The following is a 25,237-nucleotide window of genomic DNA, read 5'->3' as shown; positions in this document are numbered from 1 at the left end:
TTGTATAAAAATATTTGTATGGCTTTTTGTTAGTGGGGAGTCGCTTACAGGAAGGTCCCATCTAGCTTTCTATATATTTTAGAACCAAAAGGCCTTACTACTTATATTCCAGCCGGCACCGTTAATGTGGATATGTTAAAAATGAATGGTTTACATACTAAAATAAGAAAAAAGACGCGTTTGACCTTTGGTAATGGTATCTTAGGGCCGGTTTCCGAGCTCGGGATTTAGCTAAGTTCTAGACTTTAACTGGCTTTAATCTCTGGAGTCAGAAAATTGGCTTTCCGAGTCAGAGCGTTAACGTAGTTGAGGGCTTAAACAGACTCTGGAGTTTAGAGATCATGTTAGACCTGGAGTTTATAATTTCGCTTTCTGAGTGAAGGGCTTATAAGTCCAGGACTTAATCATTTTAATTTTTCACGGATTAGCCATAGAAATACAAATACAGAGTTACAGTTGAATAGAGATACATGAACAATATAATTATTATATAATTCAAACATTAACATCCTCTAGAAATTAAATACAAAAAAATGTCAGTTAATGAGAGAGAACGATTTCACTCTTTATATATCTCTTATTAATGTATCCACTATATGTGGATTATCAAACAATCAAGAATAATAGAATATTACTGCAATTGATAACATGAAAAAATGAATTAGCACATCAATATAATAATTACAATTTAAACAAAAATACTTGAATAACACAGCAATATAACAATATAGTTCAAACAACAATACTTCAAAGCATATTACTAAATTTACATGTACATTACATAGCAATACTATTTTGGATTGGTACATGTACTTTTGATTTGAACTACAAGATTTCAAGCTATTGAATAAACTAAGTTTAAAAGTATTATAGTGCAGGCAATGAATGCTCAAAAAAGGGTATAGAGGGAAAAGTTGGGAAGACAATTTTTGACCCCGCAGTTCTGTTTAGGGTAGTGAGGAGGTGAACATTTTTCAACTCTGCAACAAGTGTCAACTTAGCAGTTCCACGCCTTCAATAGACGGGCTAGAAATGCGTATTTTGGCTATGTTTAGTCCCAACTAGTCTTCATCAAGCTAGAAAGTCAAAAATTGTGTACCAGATGTTCCAGGCTCAAATTTCATTGTCAAGTGATCAATTGTTACAAAATAAAAATTTCACCCCCCACTTTGAATCTGCTATAACAATAGAAGGAAAACATTAAGTAGTGAAATGATACATCAAATTAAAGAGAAAAAAGAGCTCTACAAATCTACAGTGAGCATTCATTTTTATGATGTATTGTTGGAGAGTTGTAGGTCATGAAACATCAAAAAATAGGATTAAAAGCTGTTATTTTAACAATTTTACACTTTTAAGAGCTTATTTCTCGAAAACTGTTGGAGATATCACAAATCACAACAGAACAAATATTGTAGAGAATCTATCAAGCTTCATTTCTGAATAGTTAGTGGTGTCGGTTTAACGCATTTTCCTCAATATATGAGCGTGTAAGCGAAACATTGAAAAATTCAACTTTTAAACCACCCTCATCCCTTTAGCACAAGGGATAGGGATGGGGACTTTTGATATGTTCACCCCCTAACTGGTACAAACAAGGCTGCAAAGTCAAAAATTGTGTTCAAAACATTCTCTCCAAATTCCTTTGTCAATTGGTCTATTTTTGCATAATTGAAGATCTCACACTCAGCACTGAAGCTGCTGCAACAGTCGTAGGGATGCGTAAACTTGTGAAATTATAAATCAAATTGAAGAGAATTTGATGCTCTATAAGCTCATGATCAGCATGCATTTTTCCCATCGATATCCAAAAAGGTATAAGAGCAAAAATAGCAAAAAATTGAGGGAAAATGTGTTTTTCAAAAATGTCACAGCTTTTTGAGCGGATATCTCGTAAAGTAAAAGAGATATAGGAAAAGTTTTTGATCAATATTATAGGAAATTATGTAAGCTTTAATTTCTTATAGAATAGTCATGTCTGTAAAATGCATAGTTTTCGAGTTATATGCGAGAAACCAAAAAATTGTACCTTTGAACCACCCCCGCCCCCTTAGCACATGGGGTAGGGGTGGGGACTTTTGATATGTTTACCTCCTCACTACCCCAAACAGAACTGCGGGGTCAAAAATTGTCTTCGAAACTTTTCCCTCTATAACACCTCGTTGACTGGGCTATTACGCTAATGAGTGTAATGATGTTAGTTAAGTTAGACAGATTTCAATATGTATAATATATTGTAACCATCTACTGTACTAAATAGAAGAATCTTAGTAGGAGAGTACTGGGAGGAGTTTGACATTATTAATCAAAGTCGCTGATTTTTCATCTCATTGAAGAATTATAATAATGGATGAGTGGTTTGATTGAAGTTATTTCAAGTAGGCCTAGAGCCAATGCTAACTATTTTACATTGAATTGTTTGCAGGTTGGCAGTTCAACATCCGATGGTCATCGTTCAAGCAATCCTTTTCTCTAGATCTGACACTAAATAGGTGAAAATTGCTTGTTACCGTTTTCTAGTGCAAGTTTCGGTAAATATTTGAAATCGATCATTCATCTATCATAAGTTAATGAACCACAAGTTATTCCACATCCAATGAAATAAGTACTGAAAATAGAGGTTCTGAATAATATTTTCAAATCGAGACCTCTGTGAACGAATTTTAGCTTTCACACACGTGATAATAATAATAATACTTATTATACAGAATTTAGAGTATAAACTATAGTATAAAATTTTATTCTCGATACATTCAAGTTTTATTGATGTTAATCTTGTGCTAATTATTATTGATGATCACCTCATAGACTACTAGTTAGATGAAAGAAACACATGTAGTGGAAGTGAACTATATGCAACTTAGAATAATAACATGAATAACTTTCAATAAATAGATTAATGGGTACATCCTGGAATAAAGGAACCTTGAATAGTTGATGAATCGACCTTGACTAGTATTGTGAAGAAACGGTAACTCATAAAATATCAGTTTGCTGTGTCAAGCTGGTTTTAAATTTTGTGAAAGAATGTTCTGTTGAAAAGGACGATTTTTGGCGTTTTCATGTTTTGAGCTGGTTTGAATAAGTTTTGATTTTTGTGATGAATATGTTTGAAGTTTGGGATGAATAGTCCGATTTACGATTTTCATATTTAAAATTAGCTGGTAATCGTCATCAAAATTGTAAATCGGCTTCTTCATCCAAAACTTCAAACATATATTCATTACAAAATTCAAACCAGATTTACATAGCAAAATTCAAATTATACGCCTACTCAACATAACATTTAATTCAAAATCGTTACAAAACCAGTTAAGAACAGTGTGACTTTGCTAACTGTGAACCTGTGAATTGATGAATTCACAGTCAACTGTGTGAAACTGTTTTGAAGTAGTTTTAAATATTGTAATGATTTTGAAGAAAAATGTTGTGAAGAGGAGGGATAATTTTCTTCATTCTGCTTTGTAAATCTAGATCTGAACTGGTTTCAAATGGTGTGATGAATATATTTGAAGAAGTTTGGGATGAAGATGCCGATTGGCTGGGAATAGCTGTGAATCGTCAATACACAACATTTTAACACTGAACGAATTTTCTCATCAAAAACTTTGAAACCTGAATGAATGAACCGTTTGAGAAGAATATTGGAAGCAACTATGCTACTTCCTAGGTTGTCCTGACTAGTATTGTTTCAAGTAGAATCCGGGTTTCTCCAACTAATATTTTTGTTTGATTTCGTCTCCATCTGCTAGGAGAATCAAACCTTCTAGCAGCAGTAAACCACTTTCTTCTCATAGTTTAAAGAATTCAACAAGCTATTTTGACAGTTCCAACTGTCTCCCTTCATAACTCTACCATTACTTCATATCTTTTCTCTTCAATCACGCTTCTAAACCCCCAAAGTTTAAATATCATCGGTCCGATATTTTTTATGGGTTTTTGATATACATTATTTTACTCTTCGGCGCTATTATTTGATGATTTATTATGAGTTTGGTAAATTGGGGTAATTTTTTGGGTCAGTTTTGTATTGTTAGTATAAGAGGAGTTTGATGGAAAAAGGGCCCATGTGCAAAAACCATGTTTTGAGAAATCGCTGTCAAAGATGAACCTATTCACGCTCAAACGCTTGATACTGCCTTCTTAAAATCGTCATCGCATCGTTCAGAAAAAACATAGTGGTATGAAAATTTGTAGACATATAGAGAAAATGGCGGCGAATCCATTAAGCACTTTGCCGGAAAAAGGGACTGAAGTTCTTAGTGCCCTTTTTCCATCAAACTCCTCTTATACTTAAGCTGATACTGACAATACAAAAGTGACCAAAAAATATATTATATGCCAGTATCAGTGACACATCTACTAAATTATCTATTACGTCGTCAGGGTACAAAATGTGAGTCTGTGTGTGACAGCAATAGTCAGTGTAGTGATGTCTAATAACAGACCTGCTTGTACAGTATAATATCACAATATTTTCAACTTTTTTAGTGTACCGTCGACCGGGGTGACTGTCTACCCTGGGGTGACTTTGTCCCACCTCGCGGAAAAATATTCAAATCAGTTTATCTCCGATTTATGTTATCCGAAATCGATGTTCAACATTGATAGCCATAGCCCTAATCATTATCGAGGTTCTACAATCGATATCTTGTCGAATCTCGATATATTAGTTGAATTATCGACATAAACCCTAACTGCTTGCTTCATCTTGTGATTTCATTGTCGGAAAACTTCCTATTGAAAAACTTATTTCTAAAAGACTTATGATATCGGTGAGTCCATATTATTTTGGTCTTTTAATTATATTCCAATTGGTATATCTATAATATCCATAGTTGAACTGGTTAGGGTTCTGTTAATAATTAAATACAACGAGGTCACTTTTAGGTAAAACTTGTGGTGACTTTGTCCCAGTATAAAAATTTTGATATGCAGGATATGATGCAAATACAATTAAAAAATCTGATAAATATAATGTATTCTACCTAATAAAACAAAACAATCACCTTGATTGAGATTAATACTATGTTTATATTCATTTTTAGCTGATTCTGCAGCTGGAGCAACATGCTTCGACGCTGAAATAGATCTTTAGGCAGCAGAAACTGAAATATTTCTCAAAAAATAATCTCTGAATTTTTTAAGTAGATTTCATTTGTTTTCAATGTCATTATTCATTTTAAAGGTTAACTGTTCGTTTCACTTTGTCTAACTCTTGAAAATGAATTTTTTCCATATATTTTTCAAAGTGAGACAAAGTCACCCCAACCCCTGGTTGACATTGTCTCTTAATTTCAAAAAAAAAATGTTTGTTGAAGTAGAGAAAATTACTATTTTTTATTATGAAAAATACTCTTCAAACATTGCAGAATACAATAAAAAATATTACAAGAGATTTGTTGCAACTCAAGTATTGATTGCAAGCGGTTTAAAATCTCAACTCTCCAAAATTGGGACAAAGTCACCCCGGTTTACCGGTAGTGTAGTACTTTCTCAACAAATGTTTATACTTTTTCTTTTGATATTTTGAAAATTTAATTGATACCTATTATCGTTTTCCTAGTAAAAATCATTAGATTCAGTATTATCTTTCTAAGTAAGGATATAATAATACAGGATCTTTTTCAAAATAAAATTGTTAATATATTTTCCCAGTAAAAATTGTTATTCAACTTGAGGCTCCTGCAAAAATTCAAGTTCGATTCATCATATAGAATAATATATAGATATTGGCCTAAATGAAATTATGCTTATGAAGTATCGATTTTTAATAATGATAATGCCCTGATCAAGTCTTTGTTTGTTAATGTTTTAATTTCATTATATTCTTACGAATGAATCAGTTATATCTATTTTGAAAATAATGTAGTATTTAATTTGTTAGACGGTCTGTAAAAATGAACAATATTGTTAATAGTATAATGTTAATATTATTTTAAGAGGTTCTATATTATGTGTATATTCATGTTGGAAGAAATGTCTATAATTCTTCAATAATTTTTTTCCTTCTTGTTAATACTTTTTTAAGCGCAAATTCATATCAAGCATGGTAATAATCTATTAAGGCTGGGTAAAGGCTAAAAATAAACTTTCTACTCATGATATTTTTCAAAGTTTTTCGATTTGTATATCATCAAGCTATCAAAATGAAAAAGTTTTCTCAGGAAAACATTTTTTTTCTGATCATTACTGTTTGAGATATGAGCGCCTGAAGTTTGAATTTTTGGGACAGAACATTTCAAATTCGGTAATAGATAAATCCATGAGATTGAGAGGATAGATTCTTCATGGTATTGTTGATCTAGTAAAATAAATAATTTTTGAAAATATAAATTTTTAAGATAGTTATTCAATTTACTGAAAATAACTTTTAGTTGAGTTATTTCTAGTAAATTGAATAACTTTTCAAAAAGTGATATTTTCAGAAAATTCTTGTTTTACTAGATCAACAATACAATGAAGAATCCATCCTCTAAATCTCATGGATTTATATGCTACCGAATTTAAATTGTTCTGTCTCAAAAATTCAAACTTCAGGCGCTCATATCTCAAAAAGTAATGATCGAAAAAAAATGTTTGCCTGGGAAAACTTTTTCATTTTCATAGCTTGATGATATACAAATCGAAAAACTTTGAAAAATATCACGAGTAGAAAGTTTATTTTTAGCCTTTGCACAGCCTTAATATTGCATATCAGGAGATAATTATTGATAGATCAAATAATGCGTAACAATGCCTATCCAGTTTCTGTAAAGCTCTCAAATACTTTGGGTGTCGTCTTTTATGACATGAATTTTTGTTATTAATCTTGTAACCAACAATAGGTGAATTCTAGTGATGTTATTCATTAATTTATTCTCTATTAACTAATCTATATTATGCTCTCTTGAAATATTTAGATTTTAAAAATTGGATTCACTAATATAGTAATAAATATCAATGATGAAGTTCAGTTGTTGTATTCATATTATATTTTGAAATTTTCAATTGAAGACAGTAAATGTTTGAAATATCTAAGAGCTTTTTAATTTTTCGATGAACTTGTGTCGTCTGACTCTCGTTAATCAAATACAAAGAAATATTTTAATTTTACGTATATTTTGTATACGTATTAATTTTTGTTTGATCACTGCTGTGCCTCTCAATCAAGTCAGACTTGGTTCAGGAATTGATTGGATGTAGTGTTGCAATAATATTGTAGAATAGAGCGGACAGTTTAGCTGGGCTGAGCTGTGCTACACCTTAACCTTAACGTGTGTCCACTTGCATCTGTCCATGAATGGCGTAAAACGTGTTTTTGTAGATCTAAAGCCCATTCAAGTGTGGGTTGCTTGCACAATCTCAATTCTTTTCTTCTAGATAGATAGAAACGATATATAACAATAAATCGTTCTTCATTTAAGTAATTAATGTTGGCACATTAAAAGTGATAGTAAAACGATTTGTTTTATGTGGATATTTCCAGTATCTTTGAAACGTAGGCAGAATTTTTAAGATGAACACAAACTACAGCAATAGTATTATTGTTTTAAGAATGGGATGCATTCTATGAGTTCTGTCAAATCTCAAATTGGTCTCTCAACACAAAAAAATATCTTATCAGAAATTTTATATATCTTCATAAATATTTTTTATGTGGTTTCACGCACCTCCTATATAAGAACTTTACCTCAAACGTGAACCTCAACGTGTATAAATTTAATTGTAAATATATTTGAATAGGTTTCCGCTATTTTTTTATTGTGAGATTCTCGTGTTTTTGAATCTATTATTTTGGATGGATTTTAATCGATTCCCTTTCTCTTTCACACTCACTCACATGTTTTTAGAAGAAAGTATTGACTTATTGATCTATCCCATTCTCTCCATATTGTGAGGATATCTATTAGTACTTTCCTCATTTTTGTTCTCCATGACTAATTTTTTATTAGGTTTTATTTTATAGTTTTAATAAATCAATCTTATTCATCGAAAATTTGTTCCAAATTAACCAAAGTATCTTAAGCTTACCGATATTATTTATTACATGTATTATTATTTTATTATGATATCATCAAAATTCAAATCTTTTAGCTTTTTAAAGAGTACTTTTCAATATGTTTTAGTTTTATTCTACCTTGTATATTCTCATATCTATTTTAATTATCAAGCTCCAGTTTTATTCAAGCCAAAGACAATAGGAAACTTTATAAAATAAAATTTGAGACAATTTAAAACAGTGGAGCTCTATTTTTGTATAAATATTTAGTATTTATTTATTTATCAAGAACCGTAATCATAAACAAATATTTTGGAGGTTTGGTATACTCGGTCTATCTATTAGCTAATACCATTATATTTTCTCAAATAATATTTATGATTATCATGTTATCGGATTAAATATAAAAAATATATATATCACGTGGATAAATTTATTATTCAGACGTGTAATTACTATTATCTCATCTCACACTTATAATTTTTTATCACATAGCTGAATAGATTATCATAATATGAAATAATTGTATTGCTATGAATACTCTAATAACATAAAATTAGAATGTTGCTGTTGCAATAATTAATCACAATTCAACAAAATTTATGTTCCTCAGATTTGTAAGTTATATCAAATTCATTCAGAGGAATGGCAATTTTTGACAATGAAATGGCCCAACGAACTGGCAGTTTTTATTAAATTTATCTTCTGGAAACTTTTCTTAACTTCAGTGTTGTTTCTTCAAACTCCAATCCTGATGTCTGCTGTCAATGTACAAAGTACATAGGCATACGATTTAGACTGATTTATAGCCTACTTGTTAAACCAACTTTTTTTGTATTCTCATTTGGACATGATAGTTCTTTGAATACCGGCAAATGAGTTGAATTAAGCTATCTATATCGTAATTATAATTATTATAGGTGGCTGAGGTTGAATTAAATCCAATTAATGATTTTGGGAAAAATGTATACTATACCGTACTACCATTTCCACGTCTTATACACTGCATATCTGGATTGTGTTATTCATAGTGGCTTGCTAAATAATATGTACCGCTATTATTTCATTTCATTTATACATCAATATACTGATCATATAATTTTGTATAATATATTTTGTAATATTTTTGTGCAATAAATTTTTTTATTTTGTAAACCTGTTATACTGCATGATTCATTTCCATTATTCCTTCATTGTAGAATTCCCAAAAAAATTTTGACAGAGTTGAACTGGATTCTTACACACCAGTGACAGTGACAGTGACAGTGAAAGTGACCGCTACAGTGAAAATATGATTTACATGAGTTCTGATTCGACTGTTCCCACTCAGCACGGTCTAGCGAGTATGAATAACTTCTAGTGAGTATATGCCTTCTATATACTACAGCTGATACGGGTATATTTATGTGATATTAACTGTTTATTCTCGTTTATAATAATCAATTATATTTTATTTAGCAACTAGCTTACCCGGCGAACTTCGTACCGCCAAAAGTCAATGTATCTCATGTCACACTTGACTTTATTTGGTGAATCATGAAATTTATCTGACAATCAATATTATTTAATTTACATCTCAATACGGACTTCCTATGTGCTTAGTCATGCAGCATTTATTATTCCGAAAACATATTCTTCTCAATCAATAATTGGTAGTAATATCTATCAGTAAAGTGTTGAATTAAAAAAAATAGATAGGTCAAGGCCCGCCGCAAAGTAGACCCACGCTAATCCACGAAAAGCAACCCACGCCGTGGGATGTTTTGTAAACCAGTGCTATAGAATTATCCATAATCAATCTGCTGACAAGTGGATTATTCATTGCATGTAAAAACACTTCACTCACATGGGCTAATTAAAAAAAAATTAATAAAAACAATATTGTATGTATTACACATGTCTAGAGAAGGCTAGCAAAATGGTTTACGAAACATCGCACGGCGTGGGTTGCTTTTCGTGGATTAGCGTGAGTCTACTTTGCGGCGGGCCTTTATTAGTGTTTCAAAGATAAATTAATGTTTTCATAGTTGTTGATTGTCAATCACACAGAATTCCATACTCTTCCCATCTTCCATTTAAGGATGAATATGACCAAAGCTAAATTCAAAAAAAATGTAAATTAATCTGCCATTCTTCAGTAATTAATGAATGTAATATGAACAACTCTCTTTCATGAGGTGAATAGTTTTTTTCCAACATTTTCCAGTTTCTCAATGATAGGGGAGTGATAATTTTTTGTATAGGTCTTCTAAGGAAACATTATCTACAAGCTGGTACCAATCAACTACACTTCAACTCCAAACTACCGTTTTAATACCAGTACACAATTCATCACAGAGTGACGTGTTTATTACAGCGTGTTTATTATCACAATATATGATCTTGAATCATGATCATCTTTTCCGTTCTTCGGTAGCCGCTCGGCCGATAATTTCAAAAAAAAGGTCTGTAAAATGGTCAGAAACCATCCTCAATATTCACACAACACATTCCCAAAGTTTCATGCCGTTCTGTCAAGTAGTTTTCAAGTCTATAGCAAACATATAAACAAACACACAGACATTCATTTATATGTATATATCAATAAATTTAATTATATTTTCAATAATTTATAATGAATCTTCATAACTAAGATTAAATATTTTGTTAATTAATTATTACTTCTACATTGTGAAAGACGATCTGGCAACAGAGCAAAGCGAGAAAGAACCAGTGTTTTCCGCTTTGTTGAATGATAGACAAGGATAGCAATTAGTCCGGGCGCAAATATTATGAATTTGGCACTCCGTGGTCATTTTTGAGTAACAGCCGAGGAAGATGTCTCAATTTCTTAGTTAGGTCTAGCATAATAAGGATCGTGATGATGATAAGTCGAAATCACAGGCAAACACCTCGGAAACAAGATGGCCGCCAAAATTTTCAGGGTTTTGCTATATCGCTTGTTTTTTAATAACCTTTAAAGATATTCAACCGTTTTTTTAGACAAAAATATTTAAAAAATCTTCCTCTACAATTTTTGTTTCATGAAAATTTTCTCTAAAACGCATATTTTTTCAGTTATAACCTTCAAAAGCCCAAAAAACTGTTTTTCTTAATTTGTTCAAATTTCATTCCATTATAACTTTTTTGTGCAAGAGATACAGAGATATTTCAAATCTATGAAATTTAGAGCGATTTTCAACTTTGGAACGATGTATCTTCTGTGCTGTACGTCAAAAAATGAGTTCTCCAGCGCCCTCCAAAGAAAATCCTGAATGATTTCTGGTGCATTTTTCCATACGCATGAGCACAGAATTAATAATAGCATTTATAGGAGTTAATAGCAATATAGGAGCATAATAGCAATTATAGGAGTTTTCTCTGGCATGAGGTAACAAGAATCATCTTATTTCGACCACTCTTACAATTATTTATTCAACTTCAAAAACTTTAAACATACATTTTTCGGGAACAATATTTCACTTTCCACTCTGTATATGTATTCGCAGTAGACAAACACTAGTATGATTGGCACAGTGTTGTAGAATATTTCCAAAGCTTCAAAATGACATCTGGTTGGAGGCTGTAAGTCCACATTTTACGGCTGGAGCGTCATCGGAAAAAGAGTAAAAAGTACTGTTTGCAGCGGAAAACACACTTTTTTCACCAAATGTCAATCCCAACAATTAAACAACCGTGTAACTCATGACTCCTTAAAGGTACAGGCTTGGGAATAGTATCAATCTCTTTATAATGATGTGTAGAAAGAGATTATCCATGATGGCAATCTCAAAAATGTTTGTTATCATGAAAAAACAAGATGGCGGCAAAAATATGTCGATTTTCAAGAAATCGTCTGTAATTCTAATGATGTCGAGGATATTGGATCAATTCAGCCATCTGGAAGCTCCAAAATAATCATACTACAATATCCGAAAGATTTATCCAATTCCACCAACTTTTACTATGGTGAATATAACTTCAAACTCTTGAAATCAGATGTTTGGCCGCCATCTTAGATTTTTTTATTATGACAAACATTTTTGAGATTGCCATCATGGATAATTTATGTCCACACATTATTACGAAGAGATTGATACCATTTTCAGATCTGTACCTTCAAGGGGTCATGAGGTACATGGTTTTATAATTGTTCAGGTTAGGCATATGGCAAAAAAAGAGTGTTTTGTGCTGCAAACAGTAGTTTTTTTCTCTTTTCCAATGACACTCCAGCCATAGCAGGTGGACCTACAGCCTTCAACTAGATGCCATTTTGAAGCTTTTAAAATGTTCATCACTTTGACAACCAGAGACTGTTTTCCAGGTAGAGAAAAAAAGTAAAAAGGTATGAGAAACCTATGAAGTCCTATGGATTCACGTAGGCCTACAGCGTAATATTAATAGGAAAACAGGTTGTTGTTCCTTTTCCAAAGATAATATAACAGTATGGCGCTCGAAACAATCAATTTTGTCTATTGTTTTGACATGTGATGGAACTAATTTTTCACATTTTAATTTTCTAAATTCTCTAAAATCATTTTGTTGTTATATATATGTGCTAAAACATGCATTCTATGACAGACAAAGATATTGTTTGCAACCGATAAAATATTCATACTATTTTATAATACATATTTAAAATATTTGTGTATGATCATAATTTCATGCTAAAATTTATCATAAGTTATGAATGTCAAAAACTGAGATAAATCATAGATTACAATAGTGTTAACAGTGGCAATTCCCTGAAAAATCATAGCGTGCAGTGTTTGCTGTTTTTTTCTACAGTTAATATTCTCCTAACCAGGTTGATAATATACCTTCAGTTGAGCAAAATATCTATGACGGCTAAGGCATAAAAAATTTATACATTGGGCTTGTTGAGTTGAAACTTTCTATGATTCTCTCTGTAAAGTAGCTTATCTTCCGTTCTTACTAGTTGAATCTACATTATTTATACAGTCCAATATGAAAATTCAGTAGATTCTAAAGATGAAAGCCATGCAAACATACAAATTAAGGAAGAGTAAGCATGCATAAAAGGTAAGAAAATCATGAAAGTGTTTCACATTTAACCACAAAGTACCCTACCGTATAAGATTAATTGAAAGATGATTCATCATCTTCTATTATTTTTGTTAATATATCGATTTTTCACCTCCACTCGCATCTTGTCATTCATTACACAAGGTTGGCAGAAGCTTTTCTTTATGTCGATTAATATTGATTGAAATTGATTTTGATTAGGGCAACAAAAGAATAGATCATGTTCTATTTGAAGCATTCAAATTAAATCTATTTCTGATCAACCATAATTACAAATGGTAGTATCAAGCCGAAATGAATTGAGCAACTGAATTTCAAAGTTACTATCCACTGTTCAAATCGCACTGTGATTTCCTTTTTCTTCCAAATGGATTGAATTACCTCACTCTTCAACGTAACAATTATTGTAAAAAAACCAGTGGAATGTGAACGTCATCCAAATAGCATTTGAATTTCAATTTTCAGATAATGAAATTCATAAAAAAACTAATTCTTGAGAGAATAGTGATGAATTGCAAACAGTGCAAGTAACATTGATACAAAGCGATACAATGGAAATCAACAACAATTAATTTAATACTGGACTTATCAAATTTATTGCCGTGCTACCAATTTCTCCTAAATCGGTTGGATAGCAAATTTTCACCTATTAACCTAAGGAAGGTTATTGGCTCCAACGTAATAGATTCTTGGTAAACTATGAATGGATCTATCGCCTATGAATGAGAAATCCAGTTTTCAGAGCAAATGAACTTATAATCTTCAGAAGAATTTTGGCAATATACTACACAAATACACAAAGAACAATATCTTACACGCTTAATCATCTAAAGTCACTACAAGCTAAATACTTATCCAATTTATATAGTTGAAAACAATGGCTATAGGCTTGTATACACACAAATCAAAATACACAAACTTAGAACACCATAAAACTGTTCAAAACTCAATTTAAAACATTAATAATCCACTTAAACAGAAAAATATTCAGAGAGCACAAAATCAGAACACACGCTGCCAGCCATTATTTTTTAGAGAGAGGGAAGCCTGGCAGGCACAAAGGTACAGAGCAAACCAACTTCAAACAGTGTTGATGTCATGGACATGTCACCAAAAAAAATTATAAATTACAAGTTTAGAATTCACATTTTATATTTGTTCTCAATAAAACTTTATTTTGAAACTGTTATTTTAAATTTTATATATCCTCTATATTATCTGTTAATTCTGTTAACTCTGTTTACAGAGTTTGTTTTTTCAGTGATACCATTGAACATGCAACACAATCATTTACGATAAATTCTCAGTCAAAAAGTTGTCCGTATATCAATGACTCTGATATTTACTATAAAGTTTTATAGATCTCGAATTGAAGATTCGATTCCAATCGAGAAAAAATGTAATATTACAAATACCCCCCTCTTGACATAAAAAATTTTACTGTTTGAAAATTTAAAGAAAAAAAATTACATTGACCCAAATGGAAATTTTTGAATTGTAAATTCGAGAACAGTAACAATTTTTCTATAAAAACATTACATGTTGTCCTATAATATTGAAAATTATTATAAAAATTCATCAATAGCATTTGTTAAATGTTTCCAAACAATATTTCAAAGTATAGAATATCAAAATTACTTTTGATTTAGCTTCATAATTTAAAGGAAAATATCTCAACAGAAAGTTTAATATATAAAGAATAGTTTTTTGAAATTGCACATAAATTTAATAGATAGAAAAATTCAATTTTTATTGCATAAAAAAAATTTAGTATGTTGAATAAAAAAATTATTATTATTATTTGTTTTTTTTAAATGAATTGATGAATTGTTACATTCAATTTTCACATAAAATTTCAATAAATCAAAAAATGTTCATTTCTTTCACTATTGACGCGGTTGATTTTATCGATGCAAATTTTGGAAAACAGTCCATTAAGGCACTCAGTATGATTTCCAGTTAAGTGTGACTCCAGTGTGATGACATTAGTGTTGGGCTGATCCGAATACTCATAGTGTTGGGCTGATCTGGATGCACGTAGTGTTGGGCTGATACTTGTAGTCGACTGATGCATATCAAACTCGATACAGGTGACATCTCAGTTAGCATTGCCTCATGTTTGTAGTAGACGGCTGCATACCAAACTCGATACAGGTGACATCTCAGTTAGCATTGCCTCATGCTTGTAGTAGACGGCTGCATACCAAACTCGATACAGGTGACATCTCAGTTAGCATTGCCTCATGCTTGTAGTAGATGGCTGCATACCAAACTCGATACAGAGTCACATAAATTTTGTAATTATACAATGTACATTTCAGGCTTGAAATGACAATGTAATTCGTTTTTTGGAAAAGAGATAGACGCTGCATACAGGATTAATTTAGGTGAGGATTAATTTAGGTGAGGATTAATTTAGGTAAGGTTTGGTTTTTTGATATTTTCAGTGTTCAAGGTTTAGAGTTCTGCATACAGGAATAATTTAGGAGAGGATTTTTGAATCAATTCTTTCATGATACTGTGACTGTTATTCTGAATTCAAAGTTGCGAACGTGAACATGGATGGCAATTACCTCCAGGTAATGTAGTAGTGTTGAAGTTTGAGATACAAGGTCAGCAATAAGCGTTGGCATTGTCATTGGCGTAGGCTTTGGTGTCGGCATTGGCATCAGCGTTGATATTGGCATTGGCATGAGCATTGGCGCAGGCATTGGCATCGGCGTAGATATTGACATCAGTGTAGATATTGGCATAGTTATTGGCATTGATATTGGTGTAGGCATCAGCGTAGATATTGGTGTAGTTATTGGTGTAGTTATTGGTGTAGATATTGACATCAGAGCAGATATTGGCGTAGTTATTGGTGTAGATATTAGTGTAGATATTGGCGTTGACATTGTTGTAGGCATCAGCGTAGATATTGGTGTAGATATTAGTGTAGATATTGGCGTTGACATTGTTGTAGGCATCAGCGTAGATATTGATGTAGATATTCAATTGATGAGTCACACTAGTTCGAAAATCACCCAAATGTTCTTAACACTCTTCATGGCGTTCACTTGTTGCTGATTTCGAGATTCACGTGATAATTATTTCAAGGTTAATGTCCATGCTGTACCTGTTATCTTAAAATGCTTATAAACTAAAAGGAAAATTTTGATTAGGCTATCAATACAATCTAATACACATGAAAATTATTTTTAAGTATATAATCAATATAAAATTGAAATTTGTTAACATCTTATTATACAGTCAGCAATACATAAATTGTGAAATTTGGAGACATCAATTACAAAATTTCACTAGAAAAAAATAATTTCATTTCCATTTATTCATTGTTCAAATATTTTATAAAAAGCAAATTATTCATATTATTAATCATCGTTTGTTGGATACTATAGTTTATTTCGACTTTTCAATGTTCTAAACACAAACTACATTTCATGACAAAACTTTACTATCAATCATTAAACAAGAAATCATTCAAAACATCAATAATATTTTGCTTCAAAGGCAATCAATATTCATAAGTAATCTGCATCTATGGCAATCAACATTATTAATCAACACAAAAAATATTATCTCATTACTGCCTCTCTAAGTCATAACCTCTGTTATTCCTTCTTTAGGCAATAATGGGTTTCCATCTCAAAAAACAATCACATACCAGCAAAATTCTAATCAACAAACCCCACTAAAAATTCTACATACACTCCAGCATCCATTTCAAACGATAATCAATCATATCAAAATTTATATAATAAACAGTTTTAAATTTAGAAAAAGACATCAATTACAAAAACTTTAGAGAAATTTTAACCTTTAATTCATTTCAATTAATAATATAACAAGACGTTTTTATTCAATGAAAACATTATTCAAGTTAACTTTCATTAATACATCTCATATATATGGCTACACAATTCATTAATACTTTCAAATTTTAAAGTTTATTTATTATAATAAAAGAATTTATACATAAGAATAGATTTCAGCATGTTCTAAATTGAACCATTTATTTTTAAATAATTTCATAATTTAAAGACTGTATAATAAATACAAACATTTCAAGATTACAATACAAAGATGATCAAGATGGATAATGGGTAAATAAGTTCCCTAAAAAATACAAACAATAGAAAAAAGAAAATTGGGTAAATAAATTTCCTAAATTATACAAAGAAGAGAAAGATTAATTAGAGCCTATTCTACATGTCAGTACTGAACTTTCATAAGGAAGTATATTTAATAAATATACTACTATGGAATTTTGTAAATTCCAAGTATGACTCTAATTTGTTATAATTGTGAGCTATCACTCCCACAAAAACAACTGGTGAAGGAAAAAAAATGTTGACTATTGTGACTGGGTGGAGAGTTCCTAGATGTCTGTAAGGCATGTGATAGCAGACTCTAGTATCGGACCACAAAAACAAAAGTATGCAAAAGTTTTTACAAACATTTGATGTTGCAGTCTTAAAGTTTTTATATCGCAAACAAGTAGGTCAGATAATCGAGTCCAGCCATATGTGGTTCACGCCCACACCTCTAAAAGAATCACACCTACTTGTCTACCAAAAATCCAAAGTATTGGACAGCAAAAAAAAATAAAATGCAAAATGGGTTAAAAGCCAGAAGAAAACTATAACCTAATTACATATGGCTTATGGCACGATATGCAATGAAAGATGAGAAAATGGGACATAATTTGCTCTGAAAAACCTAATTACCTAATATGATACCTGAAAAAAATAGACATAATTAAAATATGTAATACATGATGAAAAAATATACCGCAAGCAAACAATTATTTACACTACAATGGATAGATTTTAGAAAAGTCAAGTTTTATCAACAATTTAAGATTCTACTGTAGACCTCTGAAATTTCGTATTTTAGTTCCGCCACTTCCCACTATGACAGATTCAGCGCTGGAGAGAGTTCGTTTGGAGGAGTAAAGACATATTGGAAGTCTAGAAGTGTCTCCCCCACCAATTGACCATTGCTACAAGTGAGCAACAAAAAGGAGGGAGAAAGAAATGACAAAAACCTCTGTCTCCATTCATGATTTCTGGTTCTGGAACAATGAGTCACGTTCCAACCAAGACACGACAAAGTATATTTGGCTACTACGTTATTGAATGCTAGAAAAGGAACAAAGCTATTCTCATGAGTGTTGCTCGTATCTTGAAATGCAACATTCCAACCTATTTCACACCAATTTGAACAAAATCATTGCTAGATTCTCTATTATATCAGTAGGCCTATAACTGTTATATAGTATGTATAAATCTGTTATACAAAAATAATTATTTATATTGATGACTCTTGGCCTTGTAAATGAGCGAGTAACGAAAAATCTTTCATAACAGGCATTTGTAAATTTAAAAATAAGGTTCTGAATTGAATAAAAACAAATTCAAATTCAAATAAAATTTATTTCCGTAAAATAATACATTGAAAAAAATATTAGTTTTGTAATCTACAATCAATTGTACAATTCAAGTCAAATCTAAATCGAATTTTTAGCATTATAGCAATATACATAGGCTACAGTTTACAATAAATCAAACTTGCATTAACAATAAATCAATAATAAATAAATATACAAATAAAATGAAATACACTATACTGTTACTAGAACTACTATTACACTAGAAACTGAAGCTACTATTATACCCTACAACTTCAAATTTATCAATATCAGAAGAAAACTTTTCTCCGTGAGTGTTCTCAAACACAAAATGTGTGCGAGAAGTACAAACTCATTACTTGTTTTAAAATGGAAAAATTAATCTAAAAAAGTATTATTAATAATAAAAAAATAATATAAAAGAAGTAATTGAAAATATATTTCTATGTATTTTAAATATATATTTCAGCGGAAGTTGAGACAGATAAGACGATAAAATATGTTGATGGTCTTCAAACAATATTACGTGAATTTTGAGAAATAATAAGCCTTACTTCTTCTTGTTCTCCTTCTTCTTGTTCTCCTTCTTCACCTTCTCCTCTTTCTTCTCCTATTCCTCCTTCTTCACCTTCTCCTCCTTCTTTTTAATCTTTTTCTCATTCCTCCTTCACCTTCTCCTCCTTCTTTTCCCCTTATTCTTCTTCTCCCTCTTTTCCATCCACTTCTCCTCACTCTTTCCGTTCTAAATCTTCTCATTCTCCTCCTCGCTCTCACTCGTTTCTTTCTCTTTTTCTCTCTGCACAAATGCCCTTACCGGTGCAATGAACAATGAAAAATGACTTTGTTAAAAATGAAAATATTGAAATTTTGCAAAATTGAAGACACAAATATAGAATTGAACACAAACCATAACTACTACTATAAAAGGAGAAAAGGAAGAATAGTTATGTTTGTATAATTGATTGTGTTTGAGGAGATGTTGTGGTATTTCTCCATAATGGAAAATAAAAACAAATATTGTCACATACCACTTATTTATTATTAAAACTTACATTAAAGTAATGTAAGCCTAGGCCATTATGAAACCTAGGTACATTACTTAATGTAAGTTTACTTTAATAAAGTATTACTTTAATAATACTTTAATGTAAGTTTTAATAATAAATAAGTGGTATGTGACAATATTTGTTTTTATTTTCCAGTTATGTTTGTGTCATCATTATTTCTTCTTACGTGCTTCTTGCGCCTCAATAATCCAATCTGGATTTCGAATTGGCATTGAACGCGTGTGTCGAGGATCAACAAGCTCCGGCAATACACAGTCCATATAAAATTTTTTCACTTGTTCAAGAATCTTCGAACTCCAGAACTGCTCATCTTTGTATACAGTAACAACTTCTGTCCCCTTTGGCGACCATATACAAAATAAGCAGTACTGACGTTTCGTAATGTGGAGTTGTCCCTGTATTTGATAGTAGTAGTTATGGTTTGTGTTCAATTCGATATTTGTATCTTCAATTTTGCAAAATTTCAATATTTTCAACTTTGCTGCTTCCCTTGGGAGTAGGTCCTTTATTGTCTGAGGGCATTTGACCTCCACAATACCATGCCCATCTTCTAATAATCCATCCGGCGATGCTGCCAGAAATGGAAAATCGGCATCAATGAATAGCCCACATTTCAAAATTTTTTGTCCAGCTATCTCACTAACTTTTTTTAGAGCAGCCTCCTCGTTCATCCTCCCATACTCCATTGCTGAACAATTTTTACCGCCCCCATACAATAGTTCGCGAACTACATTTTCACATCCTGTATTTGGCCTTCTCTTGCTTATTCGTCCAAAATTTGATGCAGTAATCCTTTTCCGTCTCTCTTCAAGCCATTCAGCGGAGTGATGCTGCAGGACAGTCCTCCTTTCCAACTGGTGACGGCTCTCTTCTGATAACACCAGTGAGGCTAAAAACCTATTTTTCTCAATGACAAGTTCTTTTTCACTGATGTCAGGGCGTTGAGCATTCGGTCCGTAATCATGGTCAACTGTTGTTTTTTGGATGGCTGTAGAGAAAAGTGATTTTCTTGATGATATATTTCTCCTTCTTCTGTCCTGTTCTATCTTTTTTCTACGTTTAACCTGGACTGACTTATAGAATCTTCCAGGACTTGAAGAATTGCACATAGTTTTATGCAAGTTGTACAGGGCCATTCCCGTATTGTGCTGAACAACAGCTCCCTCACACCTTGCCTGGTAGCTTCCGCGAGATGTGAAATTTATTCTCTTTCCACCGACAAATTTAGCAACTGCGTGGTTGTAGTGCTCCACGTAGTTGCTGTCGACATCTTCAAGTAAACTAGAGGCATGTAGACTCAAAAAACGAGCAGCATTTTTGACTCGCTGAAAAAGCCCAACTGCTTCTAGACTAGGCACTAAATTTGGTAAGTTGCGTAGGTCTGTACCACTGCAAAAATAATTTTTGCAGTTTCCATGGTCCCCAAAAACGTGATTCGGTCCATTCAAAATGTCCTCTTTCAACATTTCGATCCTTTCAATTTTGTTAGGATTTTATTAGGATTTGTTAGGATTTTAATAAGCCGATTGTATCGTACCCCATACATTTCTTCACTCAATGAAAATCCCTCAGCAATAAGTGCAGCCTCCATACTTGTAGAACTTTGATGTGTTCCCCAATTCTTGAAACATACATGCTCTTTTGCCTGCTTACCCGATCGTTTAGCCCGTACACAAAGCGTACAGTATTTGTTCTTCACTCCAACGTATAATACTTTCTTGGTGTGGTATCCAACAATAGCAGCCTGTAATAAATTATCAAATATTATGCTTGTGATAGAATAATGAAAATTCTCAACCTATTTTAGTAACTTCTTGATTCTTGAAAATTGTGTTCTGGAGTGGGATCATAATTTACAAATTTCAAATTAAAACTATCAATAATTTCAAAGCGACTAATGATATTAGTCATTTATTATTCGCTTTACAAAACGGGCAGTAGTCTGTACTTACAGCCAAACTATGAGTCTAAAACGTCTGAGCTTTGAGTTTTGAAGAAAGTTACTTTGAATTTGAAATTTTTGTACTGCAGGCAGGAGATTCAGCTTTGAATTTCCCAGTCGCATTTTTTTTTATCAGTAACACATAGTATAAAACTTCTGATATCAATCTAGAGACTATGGAAAACGAAAAATGTACCGAAATACGATTAGCTTTCATGACAACTATTGCACCAAATAACATTGACCCTACAAAGGTCATCAACCCTTCAATGGAATCTCGAAACCGTTACCAATGCCATTGTTATTCATGCATGAATAGGTAATAACCTGCTAATTGATGTTTGATGGAATGCAGGCCTCACGAAACTTTCTACGTTTTTATTCTAATAAGATAAATAAAGACTGTAAATGTATTATCACAATTTCTCTATGAAGTCGCTATGTAATTGAGTATTATTGAATATTTCGTCTATGAATGCTTTATTGAATTGAACTGTGTACTTTGCAATATTTAACTTGTTTTGTAAAATTGAATGTTCTCATTTAGGATATCTGTAATTTATTTGTTTTATTGCAATTGCTGGATAAATAATAATAAATAATAAGTAGACTTACCACACCAGAGAGGGAATTATAGTTGGTACGATAGGAGCGCTTCGCCCAACAGCCATCCGCAACAACAGTCAATAAAGGTACTCCATCACTATCAACGTCTCCCCTTTTGATCGCTTCCCGCTTTTCTTCTTCTGCTGCCATCTCCATTGATTTTGCGGCGGTTTCCTTCCAGGCTTCAGCTACTCGGTCATGATACTTCCTAAAGGTGTGGTAGGTCATGCAGGGAATGTCTAGGGATGACATAACCTCTTCCAGCTGTGCATGTCCTCCTCCTGTGCTGATTGTACCGGAAACTGCTGATGTATTCACATCCATGGTGTTTTCGTTTGAAAAATTTGTCCACAGTGATTTCTTTTCATTGCACATTTTACACTTCAATGTTATACACGAATTTAATCCTATTCTTCGTTCTTTCACTACTACCATATCTTTAAAACCGCAATGAAATGGTAAGTGGTCATCGATTTGTTGAATTTGCACAATAAACGAATTGATGTCCACTATTCGTCTACCTTCTAATTTGGTGATGCTGCTTTCTGTTCTTTTTCTTTCTTCTGCACTGAAAAACAAGAAAAAACAAATTGTCAATAAATTATTGGTGAATAAAACATATAGGTCGTCTAACAAGCTCTAGAATGGAATATCTATTGCAGGAATTCACCCTTCATTCAATAAAAAATAACGTTTATGGCACACCAGATTGGAAGTAGTTGCTTTCTATCAATTTATCATTGTGAGGATTTATTTTCCAATGATGACCTATCCAATGATTTATTTCTGATGACCTATCACTTTCTCTTATGCGTGTTTTTGCGAACTTGATTTTTTTTATTAAAGGAAATCTTCTTATTTTTCATTTCAAAAATATTTAGAAAGAAATCCCTGAAACTTTTACAGTTTTACTGGAAAATAGAAATTATATTTTTCTAACAAATCTCAAATAAAAAATACAGTGATTTCTACTTACATTATTTCTGTATGAGTGTCGTAAACGTCTTTGTTTTCTGGACAAGTGTCACAGACATTGCTTTCTTCAGCGACGAAATCTGCGTCAGAGGCCCTGGAAATAAGAAGATAAAGACACTGTTATTCACGGTCATAAATGCTTATTACAGTATTCCATACTTGAAAGTACTGTGTTCCGGAATGGAAATGAAAACATATAATTATTCAATAATAGTGGATCTAAGAAAACTGTACCACCAAAGTCCATTGAACATAACAGTTATGATTTGCAAAAAAGAATCTATTTTTAAAACATTTAATATTATTTGTAAATCCTGAATACACCCGAGCTTTCTTCAATCTATGATAGTTGGACATTGATAACAAATACGTGAAACAGAATATCTACATCAGAAAAATAATTTGGTAACTTACGTATTTATCGTAGAATTTTCGGAGTCATTATACTCTTCGGTCTGAGCTTCACTTCTGCCTCTGCCCCTGGAATTACAAAAAAAAAACAAGATCAATAGGACTATTCATAGGTGGCAATGACGAATTTCCCATTCAAAAAAAAGTGAAAATATATTATGGAAAATGCAGTAAAATTAGTGTAAGATAGGTCTGCCGATTACACTATTCGTAATTGACAATTGACATTTTTTGAATGGGTGTTTTCCAAGTTCCCTGAGCTTTCATAGCATAGAATCGTGAAACTGTTCAATATTTCTAAAAACGTTGACATGTATAATTGTATATTCGATTGAGAATTGAAGCTTTATTACTCAAATTACAAATGGAGATATATTGATTGTTATGGTTCTTGATGAAGGAAATTATGGATGTGTATCAAATATTAGCTTACCTTTTGGAAGCCCAGTATTGAATTAACGCTGTTCCTCTTCATTTAAGCGGTTTCGCGCTAAGTTTCAATCTGCGTCCACTTTTGTGTCTAAAGCGTCGGCGACTTTGATGAGGCTTCGGCGTTTCGTCCATTTTTTATGATAAATAATTTGGTCGCATGCACTTCAACATTTTTATAACATTTCACGTAATTCGAAGTCAATAGGAATAGAATAGAAAAAGTATTATTCACTAACAAGGATTGTCTAGAATAACAAGGCAAAACGTTTCTATAAATGAAAACCCATAGTAACTTATCACAAATGACTGGATGAACTGTCACTGTCACGTTTCAACGAACTAATAAGTCACACATGGCATGGATATGGCAAAAGCTAGCTGGAATTGAGAGACAGAGAGAGAGTGTAACAGACTTCTCATCTATTCCCCTCCCATTCCCACTCTTTCTTGTGGTCATTCATTCAATTCATTCATTGATACACTGCTGGGCAGTCTTAGTATGTAAGTAGTAGGTGGTGGGGGTTACGTTTCAACAGTAGAGCTCTCTGGAGAATAACCCTCGAACTAGGTTGGCGATGTAATGGTTCATTTTTGGTTCAAATTTGCAATTTAACGACTCAGTTTATTGCAAAACTATTAGGAATTTGAACAAAATTCAAAGGGATTTAGATTTGTGTTGTTATTCTAAAGGTCACTGTATTTTCAAATTCGTTTCTCGATGCTTCTTTTCCAAAATAGCAAATTCATGTTTAAATAGCTAAAATAAGAAAAACTTGAAGAAATAATGAAATTATGAAAAGCGTATGCTCTCTGTAAAAGCATATAGTTGAGTCCTACGAACTTTCAAGGAAATAGTTCAATCCATTCTTGAGGTATGAGTGTAAGCAATATGCTTACTTTTCAGCTTGTTAGGTGGGTGTGCAGTAGAATCTTAAAGATTAGGAAAATAAACTACTATTTTAACTTCTAATATTATTTCAGAAGAATACAAATTTAAATGACTATGGACAAGATTGGTTAAGATATGCATCATAGAAGAATTTTACTGAACATTACACAAAGACAGGAAAGAATCGAAATTTGAAAAGATTAAGGGCCAAGAAAAATAGGCTACAGGAAAGAAAAAAGACACAATTATGGACTCTTACCATACACTGCGTAGCGATTATGCTATTCTGAATCCCGGCATAACACAGGATTCCTAATCATTGTGTGCTGGGGAATACCCTTTCATCATGTGATTCACAGTCATTATCTTGTAAATAAGTAACGTGAAACAACCTTTGAATACTAACACATCAATGGAAACTTTGTGCTTTGTTTTCTTCAAGAACATGATTTTATTCATGAGTTCATTTGTTTTAACAAAGCCATTTTGCTCACAA

The 25,237-nt window shown here is 32.0% G+C and overlaps 2 protein-coding genes across 3 annotated transcripts in view; one reads left to right on the top strand and one right to left on the bottom strand.

Annotated features, from left to right (window-relative positions):
• LOC111056538 (arf-GAP domain and FG repeat-containing protein 1) overlaps positions 1 to 9,136 on the top strand; it is a 52,499-nt gene extending 43,363 nt beyond the window's left edge. For both annotated transcript variants that reach the window (XM_039423547.1, XM_039423548.1), the window contains one exon: positions 2,426 to 9,136. In XM_039423547.1, coding sequence (XP_039279481.1) covers positions 2,426 to 2,476 — 51 coding nt within the window. In that variant the 3' untranslated portion in view covers positions 2,477 to 9,136. The remainder of the gene's footprint in view (positions 1 to 2,425) is intronic.
• A 12,478-nt stretch (positions 9,137 to 21,614) lies between these two features.
• Positions 21,615 to 23,881, bottom strand: LOC120350390. The gene is made up of 4 exons (XM_039423542.1): positions 23,854 to 23,881; positions 23,424 to 23,489; positions 23,011 to 23,103; positions 21,615 to 22,602 (listed from the first exon to the last, which is right to left on the bottom strand). The coding sequence occupies exon 4, from the start codon at positions 22,467 to 22,469 to the stop codon at positions 21,972 to 21,974; it is 498 nt and encodes a 165-aa protein (XP_039279476.1). The 5' UTR covers positions 22,470 to 22,602; positions 23,011 to 23,103; positions 23,424 to 23,489; positions 23,854 to 23,881; the 3' UTR covers positions 21,615 to 21,971.
• Between the last annotated feature and the right edge of the window lie 1,356 nt (positions 23,882 to 25,237).

Source organism: Nilaparvata lugens, chromosome 3, assembly GCF_014356525.2.
Source record: "Nilaparvata lugens isolate BPH chromosome 3, ASM1435652v1, whole genome shotgun sequence".
NCBI classification, from domain to species: domain Eukaryota; kingdom Metazoa; phylum Arthropoda; class Insecta; order Hemiptera; family Delphacidae; genus Nilaparvata; species Nilaparvata lugens.
The sequence above is the reverse complement of the archived record's forward strand: the minus strand, read 5'-3'. Positions and strand labels throughout refer to the sequence as shown.

Excerpts from the sequence above, each read along its gene's own strand:
- LOC120350390 (XM_039423542.1), bottom strand. The coding sequence starts at position 22,469 with ATGGTAGTAGTGAAAGAACGAAGAATAGGATTAAATTCGTGTATAACA.